The 15,589-nt window shown below is 46.1% G+C and overlaps 1 protein-coding gene across 4 annotated transcripts in view; it reads right to left on the bottom strand.

The window, feature by feature from the left end:
- HIPK3 (homeodomain interacting protein kinase 3) overlaps positions 1 to 15,589 on the bottom strand; it is a 323,948-nt gene that overhangs the window by 157,275 nt on the left and 151,084 nt on the right. For all 4 annotated transcript variants that reach the window (XM_069223525.1, XM_069223524.1, XM_069223527.1 and 1 more), the window contains exon 4: positions 9,877 to 9,996. In XM_069223525.1, coding sequence (XP_069079626.1) covers positions 9,877 to 9,996 — 120 coding nt within the window. The remainder of the gene's footprint in view (positions 1 to 9,876; positions 9,997 to 15,589) is intronic.

Genomic DNA, 15,589 nt, shown 5'->3' with positions numbered 1-15,589 from the left:
GGACATGATTTAGAAACGCTCCAGATCCCACTGGAAAGTGCAGAAAGAAAGGAACCGATGCAAGCTGCTATGAACATTTCTTTTGGATCCAGTATGATGTCTGAGGAAGTTCACAAGGTGGGGAATCTGCAGGTAGAAGCCTCTATCAGACGCCCCAGCTTTTTTTGAATGGCATTAAGTAATGAGTGATAAATAAAAATAGTAACCTTGACAATCAAGGATCGTTTATGACTTCAGTGAAGATTTCTACCATGCAGAACTAAGATTAAAAGTAAAATTTCCTTCAGCGTCATAGGATCCTCACTGATAGCCATAAATGTAGACTAGCCAGCACATCCCTAGTCCGCAGCTGTAAATAAAAACTACAATTAATTTCACTTACATCGACATAGATCATCTCAAAGCAGTGTTATCCAAACAAATTCCTAAATGCTGCCTGACCTATTAAAGGGTCAGCACTTTAATCATCTCATCTAAGCAATATCTCTTGGAAAATGTGTGCACTAATCTCCAGATGGCTGCTTTACATATCTCAGTCAAAGGTACAGTTGATACTCAGCCATAAGATGCTGTTTTACCTAGTGTGCAGCAAGTGCAACGTTTCCGAGGGAGGGGTTTGTTAGCTACATAATAACAAGCAACAGAGACACTAGCCTCCTGGCTAGCTGCTTTGATGAAGCCAAACCAGTTCTGATAGGCCATAATTAACAAACTAGTCTGTTTTGCGAATATCATCAAATCTGCTCAAATAAAATTTAAGGACCCTCATAACATCTGGGTTGGATTAAAAGTATTTGCTCTGCTAGAGAAGAAGGATCACTGAAAAACTAGCTGTGATATTGTTTGGTTTACATGGAAGTCTGAAATGACTTTAGCTAAAAACGAGGTCTGTCTCCTTAATACCAGTCTATTACTATGAAATACTCAGGGCCAATGGGATGTGTGGCAGGGGAGGGCCAAATTATGTTGCAGGGTTGAGTAAATTATGCAGCAAGAAAATGCAAATTATGCATCATATTTTGTATAGTATTACTTCATTCTTTTGTAATTTTCAAATTTGTTAACAATGTCTGGGCATTGCTGTACCTTTTTACTACCAGTTTAACACCCAAATATATCAATATAACAACAAAAATGTAACTTTGCAAAGGGCCATCCACAGAGCGGCAATTCATGTGCTGCATGTTTAGCAACTTTTGAATTTGAAACATTTTTTTTGTTAAAATCTGCAGATTATGCGTCAGATTATGGATTATGTGGCAAATGCGGCAAATAATCTCTAATCATGCAGAAATCACTGCAGCCGCACAATCACATAATTCCTATGGCCCTGGAAATACTGTATGGGTCTACTGCGCAAGGTGCCAATTACCTCTCCTCTGAAGTGACTGCAAACCAAAAAAACGACCTTACAAAAAAGGCGCAATGAGGATTTATGCATGGGTTCAAATGGAGGCGGCTTTAATTTACATAATAGTAGATTCCACTGCCATGGAGGAAGAAGAGAATTTCTAAATCAGTGGAAACACCTTCTTTAATCCTGCCAGGAAATTCCTTATAATCAGAACCTAAAGAAAGATCTTTGCACCAGTCCCTTTCTGTATACTGTAATAGCATCAACATGAACCTTGATGAAAATACTCTGCAGTTCTGTTTGGGCCAGGTGGAGCAAATAAGGAAGGATTATGCTCAACAGTTTATAGGGTCATGGTTGTTGTTCAATCATCAAATGACAAACCTCTTTCAATTAAATAAATCAGATGTCCTAGTGGAAGAACGCTTAGCCTCTTTAAGAACGTTCATACAGCCTGGTGGTAAATTCAAATGCTGGCACTGAACGATTTAAGGAGTCATTTTCCCAAATTTAGTGGCTATTTTGGGGTAGAGAATTTTGCCTTGCACGCTCGATAAAAGGTTCTGTTTGCAATGCAACATCTTGTGGGGTCTCATGGAGAGATTAAGTAGTTTTGGATATCACCAACGTCTTAACCATTCTGGCAATATTAGAATAATGCTGGCATAGGAGTGTTTCAGTTCGATCAACACTGATGCAATTAGTGGAATCCGAGGGAAAGATTCGAGAAAACATTTAGATCAACTGATCAAAACTGCACTGCCCAAGAACTCTGGCTCCAGCCTTCTCAATGTGAAACTTGGAAATTTGTTGTATTGCCCGGTGATGAATAAATCTTTGTACAGGAAACCAAGCTCTGAAAAAAGTCTAGCAAGACCCCTCATCCAGTTCTCATTCATTTTTGTCTATAAGCATCTGCTGAGAAGATCTGCTTGGCAGGTTTGCAGACATGGTAGATGAATTGTTCAGTTTCTTGGTAGTAGCTAATGCCAAACTGTTGGAAACTCTAGTGACACAGTCCTTGAGCTTGTGCCTCCTGCTAGTTTAGCTAGAGCATAGTTATGATTGTCTATTGTATCCATCCTGTTCAGGAAACGTCCTTAACTACAGTTTGGCTTGGCAGATCTTGATAGAAGAGAATTCATTGTAATAGATCACTTCTCTTGTACCACCAGAGGATCAGAGATTGTTTGACCGGTGTCATGAGAACAACTTTGCCCACCCAATCACATTTCCATTGGGAGCATTGATCCTCTAGGCACTATGGAAATTGCCTTACATGAAGAAGTACATTAGAGATTAGAAACATGCATGATGCTATGCCAACAGTGATGAAACCTTGAGAACCATTGGTGGTGGGTTAGCAACAATCAGCGACATTTCTGCAAAATTATACATACCTTTTCCTCCAAAGGACACACTTCTCCGTTTTGAATATAGAGAGTTCCCCCAAGTTACTCACTAAGCTGTACTGAAGAGGACATTGATTGATCAAGGCTGATAGGCAAACCCAGGCACTGTAATACGCTAGCCGTGGTAACAAAAGTTCAACTGTCTGATGTGCAGATTATGCCTTTATCAACCAGTCGTCCAGAAACTGAATAGATTAGATTTCAGTCCGAATGGTAAAACTTTGTTCAGATAATGAGCCTTGCCTAACATGTATTTTAGAATCATTCTGCTCCCACTAGTGCGTGAGAGTAGGTATCCTGCAGATCCACAAAACATATCCAGTCTCCATTTGTAAGCTGTGGATTTATCTGGTGCAAGGAAGGCAACATGAATGCTTGTTTTTTTAAATCCAATTGTTAGCCTGTCTTAAGATAGAGAATCGACCTGAACTCCTCTTTGGGCATTTCTTGGGAACCAAAAATTACTTGGAATAGAATCATTTTCCCTCTTCGAAATGGAGGAGCTATTTCTATTGGATATTTTTGGAGAAGAGATTTTACCTATTTTCTTAATTGCAGCAATTGATGTTTGAGTGCTGGCTTTGGAGGTATTGATGAAGGAGGTATTTTAAAATGAATGGCGTAATTATCCTGAAGGATCTCAAGCCTCATTTGTTGGTGGTTATCAATCTCAACTCTTCCAGGCGATTGAAAGAGCTATATCCCACCAGAGTAGAGGGAGTGAGGTTTGCACTTTTCAGATTGCGAGTGTGACTTTGATGCATATGAGCACTGGTGGTATGAAATTCTTTCTTGGCTGTCTATAATAGAACTGGGACTGATACAGATGCCTGAGAATGAAGATAGAAAGACCATTCAAAGGATTTAACATTGTGCCTTGGCTGGTATAGGGAATCCTATTGGGACCTGTAAAACATCTTATCCTCCAATCTTTACTGCTTCAAGAGTTTCAATTCCTTTTGAATGCACTGCATTTCGTCATCGGTATGAGGACTAAAAAATAACTACCCAAGTGAAGGGGAGATTTATGGTTTTCAGCTGTGCTTCAGCTTTAGAGTAGTCCACCTAAGCTAGGATGATCAACAGAGCGCAATGCTGTGTCAAAACTCATTGACGGCTAGATCGGGAGAGTCAATTGTTGCACTGATTGATTGATTGGAGAGTCTGCTACTCCAGTACTCTCTCAAAAACAAATATTGCCTTTTCTATTTTGGACGTTCATCTGCAGAGGCAAAAAGAGATTCCTGCAGTGCTTAATCAAATTCCTCCTGTAATGCAACCAAGCTATCTTTTTTAAATGTCACAGATGCAGTGGCACTAACTTTTCTTACTACTAAACCAAGTCTTTCCCTTTCTTTTTCTGCTGGAATCTGTGTCCGATGCCAACGCATGTCTTTTTCTGACAACTGACCTTACATCCAAGTCCGGCTCAGGGTCTCGTCTCAAATAAACTGAGTCTTGCTCAGACGGTGTCTCTTTTCAAATGTTGTGAAGTCACCGACTATTACTGTAGCTGTAGTGTATAACTTGTTTTCGGTTAACCCTGAAAAACCTGGACCAACAATAATATAGGCATGGGAGAAGTTCTAGGCTGCAAAATGCCCTTCATTATGAAAACTGTTTTCTATGGTGCCTGCATATGTATAATTAATTTCGTGGCACTTCTTATTAAAGTGGTCTTGAAAAACAAACAGTCATCCACTGCTGATGATCTAACAGGTAATGTCATCAGATGTTGGAGTGCACAAAATGCTGGAATCCGCATAATAACTCTTAGAAGAAGGTTGTGAGATGGAAGGAGATCTTTATGTCTCTTCGCAGTACGTAGTCTTGGGAAAAAAAAGTTAAGGGGATAATTATGGTATAGGTGACACTTAAGAGCCCCTCGGCATCATCACTAGACTGTGGCTGGAGTGGTCCAGGTGGAACAGCAGGACTGGGAAAAACAGCAGGTCTTGACTGGAGATCTAATGGCTCAAGAGGCTTCTGCACTGAAATAACTAACCTTGGCACAGGTAGATAAGTTTACCTATGATCAGGGTAGATTACATGCTGTGCTTCTGCAGAAGTAAAAAAAAAAGAAAACTGCTGCAGAGTCCTTGACGTCTACCATCTCAACATCAACAACAAGGAAGCAGATATAGAGGTCAATCAGTAATGTCTTGGCATAATGTTCCGCTGTTCAATGACTAGCAGTTGATGGCTCTGTCATGGCACATGTCTCGATGTTGGCCAGGATGGAATCAGAGGAGGGGTTAATGGTACCTGTTTCCTTGGTGAGGAATCTGGGGTTAGACAGAGTCTACCAGTAAGAGTGTTACCGAAGGTAAGTAACTTGATCTTCTGATAAAGATTTCTAACCACCAATTCTTCACCTTTTGAATAGATACCAGAGCAGTGCCTCTGTGGTGGGTCTGTGTATGTGGCTCAAACCTAAAAGCCATGTAGGAACAAGCAGACCAAATGTCCCCACCCTTGACAAACTTGACGGTCCAGGCACTGGTTTTCAGTGACTGTATGTGGTGACACCCACATAGCTGTTTGGCAGAGATCCATGACAGGAACTTTCCGTGCCAGCGCAATGGTAGCGGTCTTCTGTTTGTGGAATGCACTTGCAGTCCTTCTGGAAACTGCTTCTTGGCCAATGCATACCAGATTCTAATAAAGTGTGCGATCCAGCAGGTGATGATTTGTTACCGCATTGCCTTGCTTTTGTTTTTTTTGCACCAGCAAACCACACTAATAGTCGATCGCCATCCCAGAGTTTCTCTGTAGGAACAATGTAAAGCTTCAGCATGGAAGCAAAGTACTCTCTTCCTCCTCCTTAGAGGAGTGGGGAGGAGCACAGAATGCCAGGCAGGGTGATGGTTTGGCTAATGTGGAACATAGTCACAACTTTCAGCAAGAAGGCTGCTTACATGGGCAGAACCAGCTTGTCTGAGGTGGTGGTGTACGGCGGGTTAACACAGAGTTTGAAACTCACTTGCTGAGGTGATAGCGACAAGGAGCACGGTCTTGAGGGTGAAGAGCCACACAGGACAGCTGTGAAGCGTCTCAGCGAGTGCACATCAAATACCTGAGCACCAAGTTAAGGTGCAACTATGGCATGAGAAAGGGAGCGGGTGGACACAACTGTTACAGGCCTTTCACAAAGGCATTGCAACCTGTGACAAACAATAAGGTAGGCTAGTCCAGCAATCATGAAAAGGCCGAAGGGTACCCTTGAACTGTGCCCTAAGCAAAGCTTCGCTGGGCAAGAGACAGAACAAATAGAATGTCAGATAACTTTGCCCCAAGGAGGTAAATATGGTGTGTGCCGCACCAAACTACAAATTTGTTTCAATTACTTGCGTATACAGTTTTTGTCAGGGGACATCTGGCTGCCAGAATGCTATCAACCACTTCTGAGGAATGGTTAAAGGGGTTCAGCTGTTACTGCTCAATCTCCAGGCATCAAGTTTGAGATTGCAAAGGCCAGTGTACAGAACCCTGCTCTGTTGCTGTGACAATAGGTCCTCGCAGAGGGGCCTCCTGATAGGAAGAAAGATACCATACTCTCTGTAACCAATCTGGGGCCACTAGGATGGCTTGGGGCAGATGATGTACCCACGGCAAGGCATACAGGCGTCTGGACAGAATTAGTTGCTTAGTGAGAGATACCCCACAGCGCAGAACTGCTCATATTGTGTGTTCTGGGCGGTGGCAAATATCGAGCCAAGGTTCCCTCTATTTATGAAAAAAAAAAAAAACTTTCACCACCTCTGGTGGTAACTGCCACTTCTGAGCCGTACGTATCACAGGCTGAGTTTGTCCACCCTAGCACTCAAAGATCCTGCCAGGTGGTTCACCCCCAGCAAAATCACTGACGATCCAGTCATTTCCAGGGGCGTACTCCCTCCTGGCAAAGGGCCAGGGCCCAGTTCTCCTTGTTTGTTGGAATACCACATGGTTGTGTTGTCTATGAGCACAGCAGACGGCCCGGAACTCCAGGAGCCTTATATGGAGCCGGACCTTTGCCAAAGACCAGAGACCCCTGATCACCTCTCTATGGCAGCCGCCCCAACCTTTACGTCACACATCGGTTACCACTGTCAGCTCCGGGTGGGGAAGAGAGAAATGTTTGCTGCGGACTCAAGCGCAGTCCAATATCCACCACTGCAGGTCTTTCACAGCCTCCTCTGAAATGTGGACATGGTTGGAGTGATTCACCTGATGTTGGGCCCACTGAGATTACAGATCCCATATCAGAGCCTACATGCATATACCAACTGAACTGCTAGACCAGCGGAATGCGGGAGGCCATCAGTTCCACCAGCCTCTGAGTCTGCCTCACCAACATCCAGGACAGAGACTGAAAGATCAGGATCATACCCTGAAACTGAGCCATGTGCAGAATGGCCCTTTTGAAGCGGAGCGCCCGTGAGGGAAGTCAAGTGTGATTATGGCACATTGATTGTGAAGTTCAAAAAATGACAGGAGGTTCACCATAGTCTGGAGATGGCTGACGACTGCCTGGAGTGGGCTGACCTTCAACAGGAGGTTGTTGAGGTAGGGAAAAGGCTGGGACAGTGCAAATCTAATGGCACTATCCATTCTCCTGGTTAGAGGGCAGACAACACAAAGGCTAATGCAAGCATCTTGAATTTTACCTACTGAAGGATGGCGTTAAGAGGGTGCAGGTCTATAATAGGAGGAAGGCCTCCCGCCTTCTTTGAAGCCGGAAGCAGCAGGGATTACCACCAGGGCCTACTTCTGGAGCAGGCATTCTCCTAATCGCCTCTTTGGCCAAAAGGGCTTACACTTCCCACAAGTAAAATTAACAGATTGTCCTCAGTCGGTTGTGCTTGGAGATGGTCAAAAGTGCTGCGGAGTAACAATGACAGGCAAGGTGTACCCCTTTCAGACTATCAGCAGGACCTAACCGTCCAATGTCATTGTCTGCCATCCAGACAAGAATCGTTGGATACTTCCTCCAGTTGGGTGATTGTGCTCCAAAAAAGGCACCCTAAAGGGGTTTGGAAGTTGGAGCTGCTAGGCAGTGGACTGAGCAGCTTGCTGACCTGGTCAGCTGTGGAGGAGGGGGACGCAGGTAAGAAACTGTTGGGCACCCTGATGATAGTGATTTGGCTGCCAGTATAGGGTACCTCTGCCAAAGCTGCAAAAGGAATAGTAGGGCTAAAGCGACTGGCAAGGCGGGGCCAATAAGCCTAGAGAGCTCTTTGAACTGTTCCAAAGCAGAATCTACCTTGTCCCCAAGCAGACGAGTCCCGTCAAAGGCCATGTCCAAAAGGCATGATTAGACATCCCCTGAAAAACCTGTTGACCGCAGACAGGCCTGGAGGGGAATGGTGAATCTGGTGCAAAAGGCTTGCTCCATGTAATCGGAGATGTCCAAGCCGCTATGAATTGTGGACTTGGCCGCATCACCATCATCCTGTATGTTTTGGATTAGGAAAGGTTGGAGATCTTCCAAGACACCTAGGAGGACTTAAGACACTGAATGCCAGAAGGAGTTCACAGACCTCAGGACCAAGCTGGTGGTAAAAAAAATCCCCTCATCTCTACAGTCTCCACTCATCTGGACTCCTTATTTTGGGGTGGGAGAACGGTTGAAGTCAGAAAGGAATTTGGGCATGTCTGTCTGTTGGACGCCTGCACCCCTAATTTTTCTGGGGAAGGGAGCCAAGACAAAAATTCAAGGCCGCCAAGAAGCAATGAAGGGTGGTGGCATCTTGCAATTTGTTAACTGACTGCAGCTAGATCAAGGTTTGGCCCAGGTCCCCAAGACCATACCTGTTAGTGCCCCAAACAAAGGGGAAGAGGGGCTCAAAAGATGCTTTACCCAGTTGGAGCACTTTCATCAAGACATTGGTTTTTACCTCTAAGGTGGGAAGCTAAAGGTCAGGAAGTCTGGCTGCCTTACGGATGACCGCTGCATGAGAAGGGAAGGGCCTGGGGTGAGAGGCCACTGACTTCTTGACTGTTATCATACCAATTATCCTTCTGGCGTGGCTGTCCTACCTCACTGCTCACATCACTATCTTTGAGCTCTAAATTTGTGGAGGGTGGCGTAGAAAGAAAGAACAGATGTCGGTGGGCAGAAAAAAAAGCCTAAGCAAGCTCCTAAAGTCATTTCTGGAACAGCGTCAGCATGGAGCCACAAGGCACTACCTACCAGCACGCAGAGATACTGCTGATACCTGGGAAATAGTCAAAAGATGAGGACTCTGCATTTAGAAGTCTATCAGAATTAGTAGCCATCAGGAGTAAAGTACCTCTCAGAGTACACCAAATGTATGCCAGAGCAGCAGCCATCACTTCTGGTGCTTGCTAGGTGGGTGCACCACTGCCACTTTGGAGATTACATTCTAACCACTGAATCACCTCTTGACCCATTCCAGGGGCCCACCGCAACAGGTCTCCAACTAATATTGTGCAGGCTGACACCCTTTACACAATTCATAGCAAGCAATTACTGGGCCATAGATGCAACTGCGCCCTGCAGTTAGCTGGACATCCTCCTGACCTATTCCAGGGGCCCACAGCAGCAGGTCTCTTACTAATATTGTGCAGGCTGACACCCCTTACACAACTGACAGCAGGCAGGCAATCCTCCTCCAGCATTACTGGGCCAAGGAGAGGGTAGATGCAACTGCACCCTGCAGTTATCATCACCCACATATGCCACCTGTCTAGTGCAGATAAGCAACGTAACTGTTTGCTTCCAAGGGTTTAGCATTCTTCTCCATAGTTTAAGCTCCTCCGTGGGGTGAGAGCTCCTCCATGAAAGTCTGTGCTCATAAGTGAAGTTTGAGCAGGGCCCCTTCCAGAAGCCAGCTCAGCACAGTTGAAACCATCCGAACTGCATTGTACAAAAACAACGTGAACGTTTGTTGGGGTTTGGGGGTAAAAGCAATTGCAAATTTCTCATAATCTGGGATTCACAGGCTGTGAAGGGCACAAAGTAATTGTCAGCAAGCAGCTCTTAGCAAAAATAATTGTGGTGGTAATTTTAGAACACAAATTCTACCTGGTAGATAACTTATCAATATTACCCATCAAACAACTAATGTACCCATATAACCAGATTTATTTTCTCATGTGCCTTACCTTTAGCCGCCACCCAGGATATGATGCATCCAGCTCTCTACAGAAAAACCTTGCAGTTTTTGCTCCCACATTTAACAACTGTTCACCTGGTAATCCTTGAGTCTGCGAAATATACCGGATCTGAAAAATAACAGGGTAAATCATCTTTGTAACATTTCCACAGTTCCCAGTTCAAGTTAGAATTACATACTATTTCCGGTGTTATATCCTCATCTATACATAGACAAATGATAACCCATTTACTTTACAAAGAGTAAACCAATCACAGACATGAAAATGCAGGTTATATTTTGGGGGAAAGTGGCTCAGTAGCTGGTCAAACATACTAAAAGACTTAAGTTAAATGAAAGGTGGCTGAATAAATGTACAAGGGTGTCAATGTGTTCCTCTGAGAGTTATCAGCCATTCATTTCCATCTTGTTCAAGGATAACATTTGCCAGTCTTAGAGCTTGTGCGATGGATCACAGCACCTGTCTCGTCTGAGACAGTGGAATGGCAAATTGGCACAGGAACTCTACCCTTTTACGTAATGAACTCTTGAGAATAGAAAACAAATTGGAAGGTTGTCTGAAATACACATTAATGCAAACTTCCCAAACCAGCCTTTACTGCTCAATAACATCTCTGTAGCTTGGGAGGGATGAGAGGATAGGGGCAGCCAAACCTAATCTCTCAACTCTCCCACAAAAGATAAACTGAGGCAATGCAGATTGAAAGGCGGTCACTGTGCCTTTTCCGTCAAGTCTAATTTCTTGAGCCTCTTAGCATTAAAGCTTTGTAGGTGAAGACAGTGTCTAAGAGAGAAGATACATATGAGCCATCTTGCTATTTATATTCACACTGCCCATTTTAAATGAACAGAAATAACATGCACAGGGACTGCCCAAGTAAATGTCCCTAAGTTTAAACAGATGGTCTCAAACTACAAGGCTGCATTTTCATGCATACATTCAAAGCATCTTATATCAACCACAAAATGGACATCTTAGCTTTAGCCAAGTCTGCAAAGATAATTAAGGGTCTAATTGAGTTTGCTCTGTCACGTCAATCTCCAAAAATAGGTAGGCATTAGAAAATACTAGAAATTTTACCACCCATGTCTGCCAATAAAGGCCGAGGACAAAAGCAAGTACAGCTGCGGGTGTAAGGCATTTTCTTCTAAATACAGCAACAATCTTGCATGGACAGATGCAAGATCATAATATGCCCCCACTAATCTCCAATTATCACATAACACATATTCACATGAAACTCACTTTAGAAACTGTGGAGGGAGTCTCACATGAATATGTGGTAATTGTACCCAGGTTCAAGTGAACATTCTGGGTTGCTCTTCTAGTACAAGTTACTTACCTTGTGTAATGAAATATCTGGTAGAGACATATTCTAGTTGCAGATTCCTTACCTTAGAATTTATCCCAGGTGTCAGACTGGATCTGGAAATTTCTCTTCGAGCAATAACCTTGCGCGTCGCTAGGTGGCGTCGCTAGACTCCGCAGGCGTAGTAGTCGCTGTGATACCATCGGGAGTAGTACATAGAGGCCACCTCAGCGCAGTGACAGCAGTTTCTTTTATAGACTTTCCACACCAAAGTGCAGAGCCGCTAAGAACACAGATTAGCCAGAGCTAAGGACATGAAGGGGGATTCCCGGTCCCTAGAAATCAGTTTGCAAGCAGGGAGGATGGGTGGGTCGGTAAGGAATCTGCCACTACCATATGTATCTACCAGATATGTCGTTACTGAAGGTAAGTAACTTTTACATCTGTTAGAGACTTCTAGTTGCAGATTCCTTACCTTAGAATAGATACCCAGGCAATGCCATCCTCAGAGGCGGGCTGCGAACCAAGATCAGACTAGAAAGTCCTGCAGGACCGAACAACCAAAGTAGCCGTCCCGACAGACCCGACTGTCCAGGCAGTAGTGTTTAGCAAACGTGTGCAGGGATTCCCACATAGCTGCCTTGCAGATATCCAGGACAGGAACTCCGTGTGCTAATGCAGTGGAATCAGCAGTCGCTCTGGTGGAATGAGCGCGCAAGCCCTCAGGGGGTTGCTTCATGGCCAAAGCGTAGCACATCTTGATGCAAAGAAGTACCCATCGAGAGATGGTACGTTTCTGCACCGCCTTCCCTTTCTTCGCACCCACATACCCGACAAGGAGTTTATCGTCCACGTGGAAATCTTTAGTACGATTAAGAGAGAACGCCAACACTCTTTTTGGGTCCAGATGGTGGAGTCTCTCCTCATCATGGGAAGGATGTGGGGGTGCATAAAAAGTAGGCAAGGAGATGGACTGGCCTACATGAAAAGGCGTAACCACCTTGGGAAGGAAGGAAGCCTTAGTGCGCAACACCACTTTGTCAGGTTTCACAGACAAGAATGGATATTTGGACGAAAGGGCCTGAAGCTCGCTCACCCTTGCAAGCAGAAGTGATGGCAACAAGAAAGATAGTCTTGAAGGAGAGGAGCTGTAAGGGACAACTGTGCATCGGCTCAAAGGGAGTACACATTAAATAAGTAAGGACAAGATTAAGGTCCCACTGAGGCATGATAAATGGAGTGGGAGGAAATAAATGGGTGAGACCTTTTAGGAACCTACTCACAATAGGAGATTTAAAGAGAGAAGGCTGATCAGGTAACCTAAGAAAGGCCAAAATGGCAGATAAATACCCTTTAAGGGTGCCCAATGCAGAGCCCTGCTGGGCCAAAGAAAGAATGAACAAAAGAACCTCAGATAGAGGGGTAGAGAGAGGATCTACAGACTTGTTGATATACCATGCCACAAACAGACGTATACCGTTTTGGTGGCGGACACCTGGCTGCCAAGATAACATCACAGACTTCGGGTGGAAGATCAAAAGTCGTCAGCTGTCACCGCTCAATCTCCACGCATGAAGGCAGAGATTGGACAGGTTTGAGTGGAGAACAGTCCCCTACCGCAGCGACAGAAGATCCGCTTGAAGAGGCAGTCTGAGTGGAGGATTGATGGACATGCTCAATAGCTCTGGATTCCATACTCTCCGTGCCCAGTCCGGAGCCGCCAAGATGACTTGGGCCCAGTCGTTCCTGACCCTCTTGAGAACTCTGGGCTGAAGTGGTATAGGCGTAAAAGAGGCCCGAGTTCCACTTGAGACGAAAAGTGTCTCTGAGCGAGTGCCACCTTGGAAACTCCAACGAGCAAAACAGCTGGCATTGCACGTTCTCTTCGGAGGCGAACAGATCTAACCAAGGCTCTCCCCACTGATGAAAGAGACCTTGCACCACCTCCGGATGGAGACGCCATTCGTGATCGGCTGTGCATCTACGGTTGAGTTTGTCCGCTCTGGCGTTGAGAGAATCCGCCAGATGTTGAACCCCCAGGGTATTGCCCTGATGTTCCAGCCATGTCCAGAGACGTAGTGCCTTATGACAAAGGGTCCAGGACCCTACTTTGCCCTGTTTGTTGCAGTACGACATGGTGGTAGTATTGTTCGTGAACACCTGCACTACCTTCCCTTTGGAGAGAGGAAAGAAATGTTTTAAACGCAAGCCTGACTGCCCAGTGTTCCAGAAGATTGATATGGAGCCCAGACTCCACCAGAGACCAGAGGTCTTTGATCTCCACCTCTTCCATGTGGCCGCCCCAACCCAACAGCGACACATCTGTCGTTATGGATAGATCCGGTTGGGGAAGGGAGAGGGATTTGCCATGGACCCAATGTGGATTCGAAAGCCACCACTGCCGGTCTTCCGCAGTTCCCTCCGAGATCTGGACCATGTCGGAGAGATTCTCTTGATTCTGCGCCCACTGGAACTTCAAGTCCCACTACAGCGCCCACATATGCCATCTCGCATGTGTCACTAGCAGGATGCAGGAGGCCATGAGGCCCAGCAGCCTCAGAGACAGTTTCCCCGAAACCCAAGACAGAGACTGAAAGATCAGAATCATAGCCTGATTATCTTGGACTCCCTTTTCGGGAGGATAAGCCCGAAACTGCACTGTGTCCAGAACAGCTCCGATGAAAGGGAGCGTCTGAGAATAAGTCAGGCACGTTTATACTGAACCTCAGCATGTACAGGAGGCTTGCTGTAGTCTGAAGGTAGGAGAAGACTTTCTGGGCCGAGGCCGCCTTCAACAGCCAGTCATCGAGGTAGGGGAAGACTAAGACCATAACCTGCACAGATGAGCTGCAACCACTGCCATCACCTTCGTGAACACCCGAGGGGTGCTGGTAAGGCCTAAGGGGGCACTGTAAACTGATAGTGCTCGTGACCTACCACGAATTGTTGGTAACGTCTGTGGGCAGGCAGGATGTGGATATAAGCGTCCTGCAAGTCCAAATGCTATCATCCAGTCTCCTGGGTCTCAGGCAGACAGAACCTGAGCCAGGGTGAGCATTTTGAATTTCACCTTCTTGAGGAAGTAGTTGAAGTCCCGAAGGTCTAGGATAGGAGTAAGTCCTTGACCTTTTTCAGCACCAGAAAGTAGCAGGAATAACAACCACAACCTACTTCTGGCACAGGGACCTTCTCTATAGCTCCCTTGGCCAAAAGAGCTGTGACTTCCTGGCGGAGAAGTGCCAAATGATCCTCCAGGAGTTGGCAGAGTGATGGAGTTATGGCCAGTGAGGCAGATTTGAAAGGGAGTAAATAGCCCTTTCAAACAATCTGCAAAACCCACCTGTCTGTAGTGATGGATTCCCAGTGGGGCAGGTGATGGCGAATCCTGCCGCCAACTGGATCGGAGTGAGTGGATGGACTAGGAGGGTTTGAGGCTGCAGCAGGGGCAGAGGTGGACTGGGCAGACCGCTGGTTCCCTGTCCCACGCCCACGTGGGATTCCGCGTCTTCAGCCACACAGCGGCTGAACAGCATGGGTGGCACGGTGGCTGGGTGTGGGACGCGACCGGAGCCCCTTCCGTGGCCACGAAAGGGGCGAAAAGCGGACTGCTGTGGTCCAGGAGCAGCAGAAAGACCAAGGGACCGAGCTGTAGCCGGGGAATCCTTGAATTTCTCCAAGGCAGAGTCCCCTTTGTCTCCAAAGAGACAGGCCATCAAAGGGCATGTCCATGAGAGATTGTTGGACATCTCCCGAAAAACCAGAAGTTCGCAACCAGGCGTGGCATTTCAAGGCCACAGTCATAGCAACCGATCTGCCCAGAGAGTTAGTTGTGTCCAGCCCACATCGGATCATGAACTTCGCTGCATTTCTCCCATCGTTGACAGCTTGGGATACGATAACACGGGCCTTGTAAGGAAATGCCTCCTTGGCATGGTTACCCCCTGATTTTTGCCTTTGCTGATGCTATGTTTTGATTTGAAAGTGTGCTGAGGCCTGCTAACCAGGCCCCAGCACCAGTGTTCTTTCCCTAACCTGTACTTTTGTTTACACAATTGGCACACCCTGGCATCCAGGTAAGTCCCTTGTAACTGGCACCTCTGGTACCAAGGGCCCTGATGCCAGGGAAGGTCTCTAAGGGCTGCAGCATGTCCTATGCCACCCTGGGGACCCCTCACTCAGCACAGACACACTGCTTGCCAGCTTGTGTGTGCTGGTGAGGACAAAACGAGTAAGTCGACATGGCACTCCTCTCAGGGTGCCATGCCAACCTCACACTGCCTATGCAGTATAGATAAGTCACCCCTCTAGCAGGCCTTACAGCCCTAAGGCAGGGTGCACTATACCATAGGTGAGGGCACCAGTGCATGAGCACTGTGCCCCTACAGTGTCTAA

Source organism: Pleurodeles waltl, chromosome 3_1 (assembly GCF_031143425.1).
Source record: "Pleurodeles waltl isolate 20211129_DDA chromosome 3_1, aPleWal1.hap1.20221129, whole genome shotgun sequence".
Lineage (NCBI taxonomy): Eukaryota > Metazoa > Chordata > Amphibia > Caudata > Salamandridae > Pleurodeles > Pleurodeles waltl.
Note: the sequence above shows the minus strand (reverse complement) of the source record. Positions and strands in the feature narration are given on the sequence as shown.